An 18,418-nucleotide genomic window follows, 5' to 3' on the forward strand; every position below is an offset into this window, starting at 1 on the left:
CAGGTTACTCACTCTCTTTTGGCTTGAAAGAAGCGTATCAGATGGTCTTTTCTGGGAAATTAAGCCAAGACTCCGTCAAAAATAAAATACAGATGGATCCTTTATTAAATTGAAGTAAAACTAAAAACATGAGCTCAATATCTAATCTTAGGCTAGCTGACGCTCCATGGGGCCAGATGGTAAATTCGATGGGGCCCCGTAAATGGTCCCTCTGGTAGCTGTTAGTTCACCCAGATAAGAAATGCTGCTCCTAAAAAAAGGTCACTCCCAACGCGTTTCGACCTCTAATGTGAGGTCTTTTTCAAGGTACCAGTGACTTCTCAGGACCAGGTTTAAATAGCCCTCTTATTAACAATATTCCCGTCGCCTGCGGGCTAATTGGTCATTTGTATAGAAGATATATGTTCCTATTGTCCTCCTCAATTTTTTCTAATTATACATATTCCCCAGGTGCGGGGTTCCGTGCAGGAACTTCCTGTAGCCCCGCCGCCTCCCCCGGATGTGACGCGGTGGGATGGTGACGTGTAACACCGGAAGTGACCCGCCGGAATGTTCATCTAACTCCGTCTATGTTTGCCCGTGTGTGTAACTTCGGAGATTCCCCCGCCCACCACCGGAAATATCACATCGGGCTGGTGATGTGCGGCTCTACTGTTTCTTCCCCTCCCGGAAGCGATGTGGGTTCCGTTAAATTTTAATCATATGTTTTTACTGCATCCATTAAACCCCCACCGGTACTGCTATTCAGTTATTTAAAATTTTCAGAATCATCATGTGATAATCCGGAGATACACCAAAGAGAAGAACCGAGAGGAGCAAGATGGAGCGAGATACGATCGAACAAGGTGTACCAAGATGGCCGCCGACAGAGATACACCTATAAGAAGAACCAAGAGGAGCAGGATGGAGAATTATTCAATTGAAGAAGGTGTACCAAGATGGCCACCAATAGGAACCCTAACGGAACCCATATCGCTTCCGGGAGGGGAAGAAACAGTAGAGCCGCACATCACCAGCCCGATGTGATATTTCCGGTGGTGGGCGGGGGAATCTCTGAAGTTACACACACGGACAAACATAGACGGAGTTAGATGAACATTCCGGCGGGTCACTTCCGGGGTTACACGTCACCATCCCGCCGCGTCACATCCGGGGGAGGCGGCGGGGCTACAGGAAGTTCCTGCACGGAACCCCGCACCCGGGAATATGTATATTTAGAAAAACTTGAGGAGGACAATAGGAACATATATCTTCTATACAAATGACCAATTAGCCCGCAGGTGACGGGAATATTGTTAATAGGAGGGCTATTTAAACCTGGTCCTGAGAAGTCACTGGTACCTTGAAAAAGACCTCACATTAGAGGTCGAAACGCGTTGTAAGTGACCTTTTTTAAAGAGCAGCATTTCTTATCTGGGTGAACTAACAGCTACCAGAGGCCCCATTTACGGGGCCCCATCGAATTTACCATCTGGACCCCTGGAGCGTCAGCTAGCCTAAGATTAGATATTGAGCTCATGTTTTTAGTTTAACTTCAATCTAATAAAGGATCCATCTGTATTTTATTTTTGACGGAGTCTTGTCTTTCATATTCAACTACCAGATCCACAACAGATGGCGACTCAGACATAAGCCCATAAACAGGGGAGTTATATCTTTCCGAATTTAGGGTGGAGAACTGTATCAAAATCCCCCGCCATAATTACAACTCGAGTATTAGGTTTTAAGTATATTAATGGTAGGTAAAAGAAAGATAATATAGGACCCATTATAAATGATAAAGGTGAAAGGATTAGTGAGAAGGCAAAAGCAAAATAATTGAACCTTTCCGTCATTGTTTACTACAGGAGGAGCAAACATGGAAATATTAAATAGAAATAAAGGTGGTAATGCCCCATTACTAAATACAGAATTTACTGTAGAAGATATCCATAAGTAACTGCAAAATTCAATAAATAAATTACCAGGATCAAATGGAATTCACCCAAGGGTTCTATCGGAACTGAGCTCGAAAAATGCTAGTCCATTACACTTAATTTTTGAAAATTCTATTTGATCTTACTTAGTACCAAGGACTGGCAAATAAGTTGTAGTACCAATGTTTTTTTTTTTATATATATAACATATTTTTATGGAGTTTTTAAATGCATAATACAAGTAACACGGCATTGAAAGATCATGGAAGTCTTGTTTGGACGCAAAGGGGCAGATGTATGAACCAGCGTTTAAGTGCAAAAATGCACTTAATGCTGGTTAACGGGGGGGGGGGGGGGGGGGGGGGGAGGAATTACGATTTCCCTAATGTATCACTAGCGCACCTAACGTGCGCTAGTGACAGCCCGCCGAGTTATGCTCGGCAGGGCTGTCCCCTGCAATCCCCCCCCAGGGCTCAGGGCTAGCGTTGTCCTATCCCCCACTGTGGGGACAATGCTAGCCCTGCGTCTGGCTTGGGCTGCGCTGGAGATCTCGCGGTTTTAGCGAGATCTCACACATGCCCAGAAAGCCGGCCGGGGACGACTGCGAGTGCGCATGTGCGGAGCGACGAGGGAGCCGATAAGGAGAGCCGTTCACGCTAGGGATAACGGCTCTCCTTATCTGCTTAATACACCTGCCTATAATGTTTGCCCGCTTCTCCACGTTATGTAAACATATTAAACTACAATAGCTTTCAAGATGTGAACAAGGAGTATGCAACAACCTCATTGATACACAAATAAAGTTTTGTAAGATTCATAACTGTAAAATAGCAACGTCTCCTGTAATAGGTACTGAAAATGATGAATCTGGTAACACAATCAAATCCTAAAAACTGTATTTTGCCAATTTTGTATAGTAAATACTAAAGCTTTTATGTAGAAAAAGGAATCAAAATACACCTTAGGAAACAAAACCTTAAAACTAACAGTAGGGAGCCAATTAACCTATCAGTATATTTTATTTTTTCTTCCTTTTTACACTGACTTCTGTCAGTGACAGGAAGCAGCGCTGGGGGTCTGTTAGGCACCTGAGCTGCCGCCCCATCACCCTGACCCGACAGCCGCACACCACTCACAGGTGCGGGACCGTGGCTGGCCCCGGGCTATAGGGGACCATCAGCCGCAACTGGGCACTGGGACACCTGGAACAAGGCAAAATCGCTCTCACCTCTGGGAGTATGCGTGCAGATGGTGGCTGTAACAGCCCGCGAGGGGGATCATTGAGCTGCTCTAGCAGGTGGCCGGACAGGTCCGCCTTCTGTCCCGTTGGACCACCAGGGAGACTACATGGTGTGGGCAGCCGGCGCCCACCGGATCCGTGCCATTTTACCTGCACCGCATGAGTCATCATTCCCTGGCAGCCATTTGCTAGTAGGGGGGAGTATGCTCTCCCCACACAACCCCTTCCCTGGGGACAGGAGGAAGGACATACCCACGTGGGTCTCCTCCCCTGATCTCTTCCTGCCTGACCTTCTGCACAAGAAGAGGGACACTGAGCGCTCTCAGCCATTCTGGGTCTCTTCACTGCCGGGCCACTTGGGCAAGTAGCCCCTGTACCTCTCCTACAAGGATCACAGGTTACAGTATTTTATGCTCCTGCCAGGCTTAGTGCTTTGCAGGGAGCCGCCGAAGAGGTACCCACCGATCTGGTTGAATGCGCTGTGATACAAGCAGGAGTAGGCCTAGAAGAGGCGATATAGGCCTGACGAATGGTCAGCCGAATCCACCTAGAAAGTGTTTGCTTAGACGCTGGCCACCCGCAACGTAATGGGTCATAGGTGACAAACAGAGTGTCAGACTTTATAATGTGGGCTGTGCAAGATACATAGATGCGCAGAGCCCTGACAACATCCAATGATCTAGTCTCCGGCGAGTCATCCGTGAAAGCTGGAACCACGATGGGTTGGTTCAGGTGGAAAGCAGATACTACCTTTGGTAGAAAAGACAGACTAGTACGGAGCTCAGCTCTGTCAGAATGGAACTGAAGGAAGGGGGAACAACAAGAAAGAGCCCCCAGTTCAGATACCCGCATGGCGGACACCAGAGCCAGTAACAGGACCACCTTCCACGTGAGATAACGGAGATCCACCTCCTCTGATGGCTCAAACACTGAACTCTGTAAGTACTGGAGGACCAAGTCCAGGTCCCAGGGAGCTGTTGGAGGATGAATGGGTGGGTGTAAACATACCAAAAAGGTCTGCACCTCAGGAAGGAAGGCCAAAGATGGAGAGAGCTGAGACCTGTACCTTCAGGGTATTCAGCCTCAACCCTGAATTCAATCCTTCCTCTAGAAAGAGGAGGAGTCTCGCCTTTTTGAACAAGGATGTGGAAACTCCACACCAAACCAGATAAGAACGCCATATGCGGTGATAGTGGGCTGAGGTGACCTGTTTACTAGCACGTAGCATGGTGGGTATCACCGCTCTAGGGATACCAGCAAGCCTCAGGATGGACCTTTCAGCAGCCACGCCATCAAATGAAGACAACCTAAATCTGGGAAGATGAAGGGTCCCTGGCTGAGAAGGTCATCCTGAAGAGGCAGGGGCCATGGCTCGTCTATCAGCAATGCTGTCAGGATGGTGTACCAAGACCGACGTGGCCAGTCTGGTGCTATCAACAGAGCAATGACTCCTTCTCTCCGGATGCGTTGAAGAACTCGAGGTATCAACGGAAATGGTGGAAAGAGGTATATGTACTGGATGGGCCACTGAGCGACCAGCGCGTCCACATTCCATCTTGAATCTGACCACGTGCAAGTACGGGTTCAGATCCTTCAAATTGAGAATGGGCCAACCGAGCCATCCGGCTTTGGCACATGAAGTAGTAGCCCTGGGTACACTGTTCTATCGGAACTGGAACCACTACTCCTGTGTCTCGTAATTTGGCAATAGCTGCCAATAGCTGTTGCCCCTTTTCTGAAGGTACTGACAGTCCTGTCTTGAAAAATCTGTTTGGGGGAGACAGGCTGAAACGAATCTTGTAGCCTAGGGTGACAAGATCCCTTACTCAGGCATCATGACAGGACTGGAGCCATATGAGACTGAAATTCCTCTGTCAAGCTCCCACCCTGGGGTCCCCCAGATGGGACGGAAGACCGTCATGCTGTAGGCTTGGTGGTCTTGGGCTCCAATGTGGTTGCAGAGGCACCTCTGCCGCAACCTCTGGAACCTCGGTGTGAAGGAGCACCCCCCCTGGATCGACCTCTAAATATGTTTGAGGGACAAAAGGGCCAAAAGGATGATACCTGGGCGGTCCTGCGAGAAGGAGGCGGTGCTGCAGAAGGAAGAAAGTGAGACTTACCTCCTGTCGTCTGGGATATCCATTTATCCAGCTCTTGGCCGAACAGGAGCTCTCCAATGAAAGCCGAGGACTCCACTGCGCGCTTTGATTCAGCGTCCGCCTGCCACTGGCGTAGCCAGAGGGCTCCTTGAGCCGCAATAGATGTTGCAGCGAGGGTTTCTGCACTAATTCAAATGTCAGAGGAAGCCTACATCAGAAAAGTGGAAGCCTCTTGAATCTGTTCCGACAGCTGCATGATAGTAGCAGGGTCTGAACCCTCACGTATATCAGATGAGATTTGTGAGGCCCATATCCCTATGGCCTTATTAACCCAGCATCCGACTTGCGCCAGACCCGGCAATACCCCAGAAGCTGAATAAGTATTTTTCAAGGTTAACTCTAACTTGCGGTCATAGATGTCCTTGAGGGTGGTAGCCCCAGGAACTGGAAGGACTGTCTATTTTGACAGCCGCGACACGGATGAATCCACCGCAGGGGGTGTGTCTACTTTCTTTCTGCATTCAGGCAGTAAAGGATAATTTTGTAAAAAACCTGCGAGGGGTTTGAAAACATTTGTCTGGATGTTTCCAGGCCTCGTTCACATGGTCATCTAATTCTTCCGCAGTGGAAAAGTTGGATGACTGTTTTGGCTTTTTGCCAAAAAGGGATGGTCGGCTAGCAGGATCTACACCCTCCGTCACATTACAGGCGATTTTGACCATGTCAATTAAGTCCTCAATCCCCAGAGAGGGTTGGGCAGGGTCTTGTGTGTCAAAAGGAAATACATCCTGCCAGGGCCGGACTGGCCATCTGGCACTTCTGGCAAATGCCAGAAGGGCCGATGGCCAGATGGGCCGAATTTGAGTCCCCGAACATCTCCACCCTTAAGCGGTGCTGGCCGCGGCTTTAAGAATATGGCCGTCACCTGTCTAACAGTGCAGGAGGCCGCTGCAGATAGTACAGAGGGTGGCGCTGTGGGCGGGTCGAGGGGTCAGAGGACAAGGAGAAGGCAGGAAGCAGCGCAGCCTGCCTGTGCCGATCACACGGCACCCTACTTGCTTCCTGCTTCCAGTTCCAGCTTGTTGCAGGTGTCCAGCGGCGGCAGCTTGCTGTGAGTGTCCAGCGGCGGCAGCAGCACCTTGTTGTGTGTGTCCAGTGGCGGCAGCGAAGACAGTGACAGCTTTGCCAGTCTACAGGTGAATTATAATTGGTAATAAGAGATGAGCATGTTCTTCTTCAGCCTGAGCCTTTTTTTTTTGTCTTCTACAGTTTCAGTATGAAGACTGTTATTATGCCAGTGTGCCTGTGTAAAGCATATGCAGGTAGCATATGTACAGGGGAGAACAGGACTGAGTAGTCAGGACACCACAGGCTTCTCCTAGAGAACTTCTCTGAGAGAAGCCTGAGGTGTCCTAACTCCTCAGTCCTGTTATTATGCAGGAGGAGCAGACTATGGTGTCCAGTTATTTTGCAGGGGGAGCAGCCTTTGGTGTTCTGTTACTGAGCAGGGGGAACAGCCTGTGGCATTCAGTTATTGTGCAGGTGGAGCAGCCTGTGGTGTTCTGTTAGTGTGCAGGGGTGCAACCTGTGGTTTCCTGTTATTATACAGGTGAAGTAACCTGTGGTGTTCTGTCATTATACAGGGGGAACAGCCTGTTGTGTCCTGTTATTATACAAGGGGAGCAGCCTGTGGGGTCCAGTTTGTGTCATATTCTGTAATGGGCATTACGGTGTGTTCCATAATGTGTAATGCCTCCATTTTCTGATGCCACGCCTCTTTCCCATGAGACCACGCCCCCTTTTTGCAGCGCGGCATCGCCGCGCAAGGGTCCCGCCTACTTTGGGTGGGCCTGTGTGCTCAAAATGCCAGGGCCGATTTCTGGTCCCAGTCCGGCCCTGCATCCTGCACATCCTCTGGAGGTGCAAATTCACCCTCCTCTAATTCTGGCATGTTGTCAGAATCAGGGGAGTCCACTAGTAGTGGAGAGGCCATCTTCCTCTGCAAAGGGGGGGGGGGGGGGTAGCCGTGAGGAGGAAGGGCGAGTGTCAGATTGCCCCGGAGCTAAGGCTCTGGTGTGAGGCTCTGAAACACAGAGGCTAAATCACTCTGCTGGCTTCTAGATGTCTCTCTATGTTTCTGAGACTGTGAAAGCTCAGAAGATAATGACATCTGTAAGCTGTGTGGCCCAGAACAGGGGGTCCACTGGGGCTTGTGACGGGATGCAGTTAAAATCCCGGCGGTCGGGATCCTGGCGTTCAGAATCCCGACCGCCGAAATCCCGACACTTTCTCCCTCCGTGGGTGTCCACGACACCCCTGGAGGGAGAATAAATTAGCGTGCCGAGCGTTGCGAGTCACCGGGCCCGCTGCGTGGCGAGCGCAGCGAGCTCGCAAGGGGGGGCGATCCACGTCCCCCCCCTTTTCGGGATTCCGGCGTCGGGATTTTGAACGCCGGGATCCCGACCGCCGTGATTTCATACTGAATCCCTGGCGAGCGCAGCGAGCCCGCAAGGGGGGGCGATCCACGTCCCCCCCTTGTCGGGATTTCGGCGGTCGGGATTTTGAACGCCGGGATTTCATACTGAATCCCTTGTGACACAAGGGGATTTACAGTGCATTTATCACAGTATACAACCACTGCAGCGGCAGGTGTAAATTTAGAGGTGCATGATTTACAAGCAATTCTCTTGGAGCTTCCCCCTGCCATATTTGACAATTATAAGTCACACAGAGTAATCTACACACTACCACACACCCAAGGGAGAGTAGGTATAGAAGATCCAGATAGAAACACTGGCTGAGAGAGACAGTGAAATGGAGAATCTGCAACAGGGTCTAAACAGCGCTATGGTGTGTGTGTGTGTGTGTGTGTGTGTGTGTGTGTGTGTGTGTGTGTGTGTGTGTGTGTGTGTGTGTGTATATATATATATATATATATATATATATATATATATATATATATATATATATATATATATATATATATATATATATATATATATATATATATACATACACAGGGAGCACTATAGCCCTAATGTTTAACACAGCCCAACTGTCTACACCAAGATCTTAACCCCCACTGTAATGCAAAGACTGGGTAAAGCTGTAGCAAGATGGTCACCAGGAGAGTAGGGGTGTTGTAACCTGCAGCCTTGCATGAGCGTGCAAGCGTAACACAGAGCCTCCAGCAGGGCATCCAGCGGCACCAAGTATCAATAAAATGACTGCCGCCTGCACCTTGTAATGCTGGGGAGAGCCGGGGCTTGCTGGGAGCACCACGCGGTGATCCGCCGCCCGACAGCTCCTTCTCCAATGGCACCAGATTCAAAAGAATCCTCTATTAGCCGCCTTGTTTGTGCCCTGACCTCTGCTGCTAGTCAGCGAGGCAGGGTATACTCACAAGAGCTGCAGCCTGCCGCCGACAGTTAGGCTGGGGGAGTATTTGTACACAAATACTCAGTATCTCCAATAATGTGTACACATGTATGGCACCCCACTCTGAATTCTTGCGGGGTAACTGAATGATTATTTAATCAAAGAAGTGCAAAGTGTAGTGCACCTGCAGCATATTGGAAACCAACAGTCAGTCTCCCTAATACAGCCACCAGGCACATGAATTAATTAAGTGGATTCTGACCCTGATTTCTTAAATATCCATCAGTGGGGAGAAACATTGGGCTCACACTAAGTTGGGGTATATTATCCTTTTTAAACCACACTTGTGATTCATGTTTGTCAACTTGTTTATTGTGTGTCCATACTTCGCTATTTTTTAGTAATAACAATAAAAGTTACATTTTAATTAACCTGATCTCCAGGTGCATCACACAGTGACATACTCTCTTTCTTATGTTCCTTATGTCAATCTATGTCCAGTGATCACACACCCTCTTGTTTTGCATAATATTCAGCATTACACCATTAATGAGGGTCCTCTCCATAAAAAATTCCTTCCTGATTTTTCCTGTGCGACTGTTCTCACCCAATTCCCCCAGTATTTCAACAGTTGGTATTATGCATGTGTCAAGATATTGACTGTAGGTATTTACACCCTGCCGGTATAAAACAGTGACAGTCAAGTAATTGTTGGGAAGTTATTTGTAGGCAAATGTTACTGATCCAGGCCTGAAATGTATTAATTAAACAAAACAAAAACTTTAAAAGAACAGAATACTCCCATTGTGTAACATATAAGCATGGGATAAATCAAACTGAATGCTTGTCTCTGAAGCTGGCATGAACCATGTAATATTTAACTTATTCATATTAAATGAAGGAATTATTCTATAAATCCATTATGGAACAATGGTTATTAGCATATATGTGTTGTGATGAATGTGTGGCTGAGTGATGGAAGTACAAGTAATCATATTCATATACATTTTCTCAAAATTCTTATTAAGTCAATAAAAAAAAGCAAGCCCGTTCTTAATGCAAATGAAAGTTCGAAATCACATATCAAAACTATTTAATGTCAGCCAGTAAATACAGTACATGCAGATATTTCAGGCATTTGCCTGCCAGGAGTTGTAGGGTATAAGAGTAATGTTAGTGGCTAGCTTATTATTTATTTTAGGTTTTACTTGTGTAACCCTGGAAAACAGATTTGTCCCTGACATACTCACTGTGGGCCAGAGTTGGTTACCAAGGGTATGGATTGTATGGTCGACAGTCATTAGGTCGACATGGGACAAGGTCATTAGGTCGACACAAGGGGTTTTTAACCCGAATGTCGACATGGGCACAGGACTAAGTGCACCGTATCTGCTCGCCATGCTCTACCGCCACACCCTAGTGGATGGTAGGGCATGAAATGCCTCCTGCTGTCGGCTCAAAAAACAGTGAAAAACCCCATGTCGACCTTTTAACTTCCGACCTAGGCTATGACAACCTAATGACCTACGGTGGGTTGGTCAACCCAAAGATGGTCAACACCACTAGGTCACCATGGGACAAGGTCGACCATCTTTAGGTTGACCAACCCACCGTATCCCGTTGCCAAGGACACTTCCGAAATTACCTCCACAGAAAACCTGTAGTCTTGCCCAATGCAAATCAGTTTAGATTCGAATACAAAAGTAAATAATGTATTCATGGCTATGAGCATCACTACACTGCATTTGAATGAATGTCACATTTCACATGGAACTTGTGGTAAGCACACACGTGTATCTGAGCCCTTCATGGTATAAGGAGATAAAGGATTATAACCCACATAAATGCTCTACAGGTACTGTCCGTTTGCACACTTGCTGTAAGTTAAATGAGGTGCAGACATATATAAGAAATAGTGTACAAATTAGGAGCATGTTTGACTGAACATGGATCATTGCCTCTTTAATAACCTATATGATAGTTATTACAGTGATATAATGAAGAAACTGAGGCACCTCGTGAATCATGGTACCCTAGATGGATGCTTTGTTTATGGAGAAGTGGTGAGTGAACCAATGGTACAATAGTGCTTTGAATGTTCTAAGTAGAATCTATATTACAGACCAACTGCACTGAAATACACAAATGTTGTTGTGTCTCAAAGATATACTGAAAAAAAGACCAAAGAACAACTATCCTAAAATGGATATAAGTACTGTATAACAACAACCGCACAATTTTAGACACAGTATTTGCCAACTTCGGAATCCTAAGAACCTGAATATCCCAGTGAGGTGACACTGCATTTAATAATCTCCGAACACTGGTCCATGTTCTTTTTAATTCTGTAGAAATGTTCAACGTATTCAGAGCGTCCCAGCAGCTCTACAAAGTCCTCATCGTGTGTAATTACAAGAAGTTGGAAATTTCGTTGCCTGGATCGACTCTTAATGATCCTACAGTTGGAAAGGAAAAATAAAATGGTCACTGGGTCAACACTTTTAATACTATATTCCTTAAAAGTCAATGCTAAAGTACATAATAATTGGCACCAAGCAGCTATAAAGTATGGCCAATAACTGAGGTAAGCTTTAAATACTTCGTTTGGGGTTGAGTTGGATTGGCACAGGTAAGGTTTTTCTATTAATTTGAAATGTAAACCAACATGTGTGCCGTTGCTCGGTAGTAAGATTAAACGGCAAGGGCTAACGGTTGGTGGTGCTCCCAAATGGAGTTCAAATGTTGAACTGAAAAGGAAAGTCAAAGGTGACTTGAAGGGAACCCGACAAGGTTTTTTGGGGCACGCTTGTAATTAATAATATATGTTTGGTATGGTGTCTATTAGTTAAAACATAACTTTTAATTTTTGAAACACTTAAAAAACAGATTTAGCATAAGAGGGGTTACACATTTACTGAGGAAATTCAGATTGTTAGGTTAATTCTTCCTCCTCCAAGCAATAAATCAAAGTAATGCTGACTAGGTCAGGTACTTAATTATAAACTTAGCGAAAATTAGTCACACATATAGCTATTTCTTATATTGGCAGTTATAACAGAAAATGATGTCTGCTTATCATCTAGGTTTGAAATAGCAAATCTGATGGCGCAGGACACACCACCCTTCAGTAATCAATTGAAATTGTTTTATGTGATATCAGACGAGGAAAAGGAATTAGAGTCACAACTTGACAGGAGTAAATCAGGATAGAAGTAAAGAGGTGTGGATGAAGCGTCACTCTCACAGCTGTTGGCTTCTGCTGTTGTGGCGGATTACGGCACCGGCTATTCCCTGTTAGTTCCCCAGACAGGTACTTGGCCGGCCCTTCACTGCTTAGCTTCTGGGTTCGGGTGGTACCAGGCGATTCAGTGAGGTATGGCCGTATGGTTAAAATGCGAGAGCTCTGCTGGTGGAAAGTGAGCTCAAGCGTGCTTCTGCTGTTGGTCCTGCAGTAATAGGATCCTCCCTGTTACCATCGGGGCCTTGCAGGGTGAATAATTTGCAGGAGGGCCAATGAGAGAGTCACTAAAAGGTGAGATATAGGGTAGTCAGAAAGAGGGGGAATCTTGTGCCTGAGCCCAACTTCTGCTGTCCCCAATCTTACAATGTATAGGATTGGGGATGAGAGAGAAGGGGTGAGGCGATCCTCCCTGGAGTGGGAAACACGAGGGCAGTTTGCCCTGGAAGGAGAATGAAAGTGAGTGACAACTCAGTGGATGTCTGAATGACAAAATGGAGGGATGTTAGATGAGAGTAGAGTGGTGAATGTACCCTCAGTCCAGAAAGCTGGCTAGTGTTCTAGGTGTCAGAATATGGGTTTGTCTGATCACCCAGTTCACCCAGGGGTTTGTTTAGTACTGTTTAGTGAACAGGGGAAACAGTGACAAATACTGTCATTTAGCCAAATTGGCAGATTTTTGTCGCTGTAGTGTTACAAGATAGCAGTTCTTGCGGTTAGATACAATTAATAGCGTTTTTCAGTAAATAAACAACACACAGACAGGCTATGGTCACCGTTGGCAAAAATCATCCTGACAACACGGTATGATAGCCACGGAAGTGATTTTAGAGTACACCGTGTATTAAATATATCCTGACTGTTTTTACAGTACAAAATTAGTAGATTGTGAATGACATGTCCCGGTCATGGGCCAAGTCTACAGGTCAGAGTACATACAAGGTATACTGTGCAGTAGGTATAACCTGTCTGTTTTTAAAAGGCAGGTTGGTCTGACAGATCCTGGCCCTTAGCCAAATCAGCAGATCCTGGTGTGTGTTAAATACAGCACAGATTGAATGTAATATCACCTATAGGTCCTCTAAGCACATAAGGTAATACTATATATTAGGTAATCCTGTAGAGATAAAGTTATTTGCATGTGCATCCTGTGCTTTGAGCAGTGTAAGGTAAAAAAGCTCTGGTGTGTATGCGCTGCCGTTCAATATGCCGCACAATCTACAATAGGAGATCACCTTACGTTTTCCAAGCACAACAACAATCTAATACTGAGCCAATGCATACAGGTGGTCCCGTTACAGCTACGCTGCTACACGCGCGCGTCTGTACTGTAAACAGAGCTGCGTTAGGTAGGGCGGCTCTGGAGTGTGGATGCTGCCGAGTAGATTGCTTGCAGGCACAGCCTGCTTTACCTTGCTGCCCAGATGCAGCGAAGAAGGCGGGAGGTAGCCGGACGCCGGAGCGGGGTGTCCGTGGAGAACACGGTCGAGGGTGTCCTGAGGGGGGTGTGTCCTGCGCGTCAGAGGACACGTGTTTCGCTGTAAAGCTTGTTCACTGACGCCTGGTACCACCCGAACCCAGAAGCTAAGCAGTGAAGGGCCGGCCAAGTACCTGTCTGGGGAACTAACAGGGAATAGCCGGTGCCGTAATCCGCCACAACAGCAGAAGCCAACAGCTGTGAGAGTGACGCTTCATCCACACCTCTTTACTTCTATCCTGATTTACTCCTGTCAAGTTGTGACTCTAATTCCTTTTCCTCGTCTGATATCACATAAAACAATTTCAATTGATTACTGAAGGGTGGTGTGTCCTGCGCCATCAGATTTGCTATTTCAAACCTAGATGATAAGCAGACATCATTTTCTGTTATAACTGCCAATATAAGAAATAGCTATATGTGTGACTAATTTTCGCTAAGTTTATAATTAAGTACCTGACCTAGTCAGCATTACTTTGATTTATTGCTTGGAGGAGGAAGAATTAACCTAACAATCTGAATTTCCTCAGTAAATGTGTAACCCCTCTTATGCTAAATCTGTTTTTTAAGTGTTTCAAAAATTAAAAGTTATGTTTTAACTAATAGACACCATACCAAACATATATTATTAATTACAAGCGTGCCCCAAAAAACCTTGTCGGGTTCCCTTCAAGTCACCTTTGACTTTCCTTTCAAGCTTTAAATACTCCCTCTAAATAACAAAACATCTTTCCCAGAATGCCTCTTTAACCCCTTCAGTGGCAGTCCCGGAAAATTTCCGTCCATGCCACAAATCTACAGGTGTGCGCCAGTGGTGCCTGCAGGTGTGCACCACTGGCGCATCACCTCACCAGCGACCCCCACCAGGCCACTCCCTCCCCACCTCCATTGTTGTAACCCCCCCCCCCTCACCTTCGCTCCGACGATCTTACGCCGGAGCTTCCCTGCCGCCGCAATTACTTCAGGAGAGACGGCTGAAGGATCGGGGATGTTCAGCACGGCTAGGGGGACTCAGGATCGCTCGGGTGTTTAGGCGCCCAAGTCCTCCCGAGCCGCCCCGAACATCCCTGAGCCTGCCGCCGGTCAGTGTGCTGCTATGATCGGCAGCGGCCGCAGCAGCAGGGGAGCTCCGCTGAAGACCGCTGGAGCGGAGGTGCTGGGGGGGGTTCACAGGAGAGGAGCACTGGGAGTCATCTATCCCATCAGTGGATGGTTTTTCTGGGACAGGAAAAACCTGTCCTAATTAGGTACTCCTGCAATAGATAAGCCCACCACTGAAGGGGTTAATAATGCCTGCATAGGGATCTCTCAGAGGGATATGGTCGTTAGGTCTACAGCAACTAGGTCAAAAAGCATTGGGTCGACATGAGCAAGGTCGACATGGGGTTTTTAACTGTTTTTTGAGCAGACAGGTGATATTTCATGCCCTATCGTCCACTAATACCAACCCACACCCCTCTCAGATATCAGATGAGTCCACATATACCTCAGCTCAAATTGTGTGACATAGCCAAGGCAAGCATCCCACTAGAGATTTGTTTCCAAAATAGGACTTCATCACATCACTAATACCCCTTTTCCACTAGAAACAATAAACCAGGTTTTTTTTGCTAGTGAATATGCATTCCAAGGAAAATTACCTGGGTTTTTACCTGGGATGCTCCCAGGTCCAGGGGCAGTAGAAATATGTAACCCAGGTCAATGTGACCCAGGTCCCGTTTAATGCAATGTAAAAGCCATCGCTGGGAGATGCCCTTATCTCCCAGCGCTGCACCGGTCCCACCTCCCGATGACATCACCTGCCCGGCATTATGCTAGGTCGGGGAACTAGTGGGAAAGGGTTTGCAAGCCAGGTCACGCCCAGGTACAAAATCCCGGGTGCGACCCGGCTTGTCTAGTGGAAAAGGAGTATAATGTTATGAAAGGGAACACTAACTACTGGTGATGGGATTTTAAGTACTAATGTGTGCAACTATGTCGCTAATCTTAGTACAAAAGGTAAAAGATTCCAATATGGCCAACAACAGAATGCCTTGCACCACGTATTGTTATATTAACTCCTTTGCTCAAAAGTAGTAATGTAGTGTGCCTGGAATCATGACCTAAGGTGGAGAGTATAAGCATTACATCAGAGGGTGCAAGAAACACTAGGAGAATATGTACCCATTTGTACATTTAGATCTACACACACTATAGCCTAGTATACTAATATCTATAGTATATACTGTATAGTATAAATCTCTCTACATACTAGTCTAGTGACTTTGTGCAAAATATTCATCTTATTTGTGTTTCCAGATACACTTTCTAATTCATTTTTTCTTTTCAGTATGCGTCCTCCGTAGCCGGTCTGGGTGGCCCACCCGCCTACCCATCCGGCGGCTTTGTCGGGAGTCAAGTACAGGGGAATTCTCGCAAGAGGTTGGTAGTTCTTGCAAGATTCCTCTTGATCAAGAGCAGCCGGAGACTGTCAGTCCTATTCAGCGGCAGCCGCCGGAACGTGGGACGGCTGCAGCAGGACAATTTTTAAGAGACATTTTTACATATGGCCCCCAAAGGATTTTTTTCCCCATACAAACGGCCCTTGGCATAAAAAACGTTCCCCACCCCTGGTGTAGAGTATGTGAAACCAAAAAGAAAGAAAAAAAAAAGGATGGGGGGGGGGGGGGGGGGGGGGGGTGTATCTAGGAGTGCTGCCTAGCTGCTGTGGGTGGGGGGATGTGTGACCCCTCGGTCACATATTTATTGCATTTATTTGCATATAATTTATTAAATATAATTTTTATTGCTTAAGTTTACATTTCTTTCTCTCAGTGAAATCCAGAGCTACTCCACATCCCCCCTTTAGCGGTGTAGAGTATGTGCCTTACAGTTTTTCCTAACATTTAATAATCAAAAACACCTGTCTCAAGAAGGGACTTTACAAAGTTGGGAGTTCTATTGAAGATGGGATGTTGCCCATAGCAACCAATCAGATTCTACTTGTTTTTTATTTAGCACCTTCTAGAACAGGGCTGGGCAATTGTGGCCCTCCAGATGTTAAGGAACTACACATCCCAGCATGCCTTGCATCAGTTTCAGCATGGCCACATAGCCAAACTAATGCAAAGCATCCTGGGATGTGTAGTTCCTCAACATCTGGAGGGCTGTAATTGCCCAGCCCTGTTCTAGAAGATAATAGATAGATTCTGATTGGATGTTATGGGTAACATCTAGGGATGCCAATCTCTGGGCATTTTTTTCAATCCTGGAAATCGGGATAAAAAAATGCCCAATCCTGGAATTCCCGTGATCCCAGCATTGACTTCCCTAATAAAAAAAACCCGCCCCGCATATGAACTTACATGTGCTGGGAGGGTGGGAGCCGGGTGGGCATTTTGAAGCCAGGAGCTGGGCAGGCGCACAGTGAAGACGGGTGCTGGGAAGGTGATATTGGGAAGCCGGGCAATGCGATGCAGTCAGGATTGGAGGGCGGGCAGCGCGCCCAGGTCAGGGCTGTGCACCCTGCGTAGCTTACAGCCACACTGCCAGGATGGGAGAATCTGGGCAGCGTCTAAGCACTCGCTCAGACGCTGCCCGGCATTAGAATGCGCATGCACAGTCTAATCTCGAAATCCGGGATTGGAAACTCCAATTCCAGGATCGAAATCCCGGCATTTTAAGGGCCAAATCCGTGGATCCAAATCCCAGGATTGGCCACCCTAGTAACATCCCATCTTCAACAGAACTCCCATCTTAGTAAATAAATTTATCCCGAAGAGTCTATGGAAAAATTGCAACAAAAAGCTTTTCCTTTACTCACTCAACCAACGCGTGGGCAAGCGATTCTATATTTTCCCGATCCAAATTGGTGGTAGGCTCATCCAGGGCAAGTATTCCACAGTTCAAACAGAAAGTCTCTGCCAGTGCTAGACGAATAATGAGGGAGGCCAAAACCTGTGGAACAGTAACAACATTTTACAACTAGACTTAAGGTGTGTACACATGGTGCGATTCTGGCTCATAGCCGATTTTGACTGTGCTTTTTGACATATGGCTAAATACACTGTACACATAGACAGAGTCAAAATTTTCTTGGCTGCAAGTCTAACTCTTCTTGCAATACCGACCTTATGGGGCCATGCATCAGTCTCACATGCAGAGTTAACATTGTGCAATTTTGGCCAACTCACTATACCATTTTGACTGTCTAGTCAAAATCGTAAGCCAAAATCGTAAGCCAAAATCGCACTGTGTGTACACATTCCTCATTGGGAGCCAGATGCACTATGCTTCAAAAGTGATAAAATGGACAGTTATAAACAACCAACCAATCAGCTCCTGTCTGATATTTTTCAAACAGCCTGTGACATGGCAAGTAGGAGCTGATTGGCTGGTTGTTTATCACTCTCCATGTTATCACTTTTTGAAGCTTAGTGCATCTGGCCTATAGCATGTTAAATATCATTATTCTGCCTGCAGATGTCAAACTTCCGTTATAAAACTAGTCTTGCTCCCATGCATTACCAGGGCTCTAAGGGCAGATATGACTCTAAGCTCAGGGATGAAGAGGACACCAGCAATCAACAGCAACTGTTTGGAGGGGAGTCTGGACATGGCCTATGCAGGGTGTGAAAGGGGCGCGCACAAGGCAACCGCCCCAGGTGCAGTATATAAAAAGCAGTGAGCAGGTTATCTGCCTCATCCACACCTGCATCATCTGCAGCCCCAGCACTAACCCCGCCTCCTCCACCCAGTCACCGCACTGCTTCCTGCCAGGCTGATTTATCTTCTTCCCCTGAAGGTAAGTGGCCACATGCTGTCAACCCATCAGCAATAGTGTCCATTATACTGTATAACGCACAGATACTGCACGCGCACATGCAGCCTTATATCGATATCGACATGCTGTTCCCGCTACTATCTTCCCAGGATACAGATAAGTTGACAGTCAATAGGTCAACACCATGTGGTCGACATGCACAAGGCTGAAAAAAAAGACAAGCAGCAAGCAGGTCAATATGGAAATGGCCCACACATGAGTTTTCCCCCATTCTTTAACCTTTTCCATGTTTTACCATCTGCGTGGAC

The 18,418-nt window shown here is 46.6% G+C and overlaps 1 protein-coding gene and 1 pseudogene across 2 annotated transcripts in view; both read right to left on the reverse strand.

Moving 5' to 3' along the window:
* The window catches only part of RAD50 (RAD50 double strand break repair protein), a 120,322-nt gene that overhangs the window by 20,879 nt on the left and 81,025 nt on the right, over positions 1-18,418 (reverse strand). For both annotated transcript variants that reach the window (XM_083181966.1, XM_083181967.1), the window contains exons 25-26: positions 17,151-17,284; positions 10,911-11,089 (exon numbers count right to left, since the gene is read on the reverse strand). In XM_083181966.1, coding sequence (XP_083038092.1) covers positions 10,911-11,089; positions 17,151-17,284 — 313 coding nt within the window. The remainder of the gene's footprint in view (positions 1-10,910; positions 11,090-17,150; positions 17,285-18,418) is intronic.
* Positions 11,903-12,020, reverse strand: LOC146076214 (5S ribosomal RNA; annotated as a pseudogene).

This window comes from Crinia signifera, chromosome 4, assembly GCF_055691185.1.
Source record: "Crinia signifera chromosome 4, ASM5569118v1, whole genome shotgun sequence".
NCBI classification, from domain to species: Eukaryota; Metazoa; Chordata; class Amphibia; order Anura; family Myobatrachidae; genus Crinia; species Crinia signifera.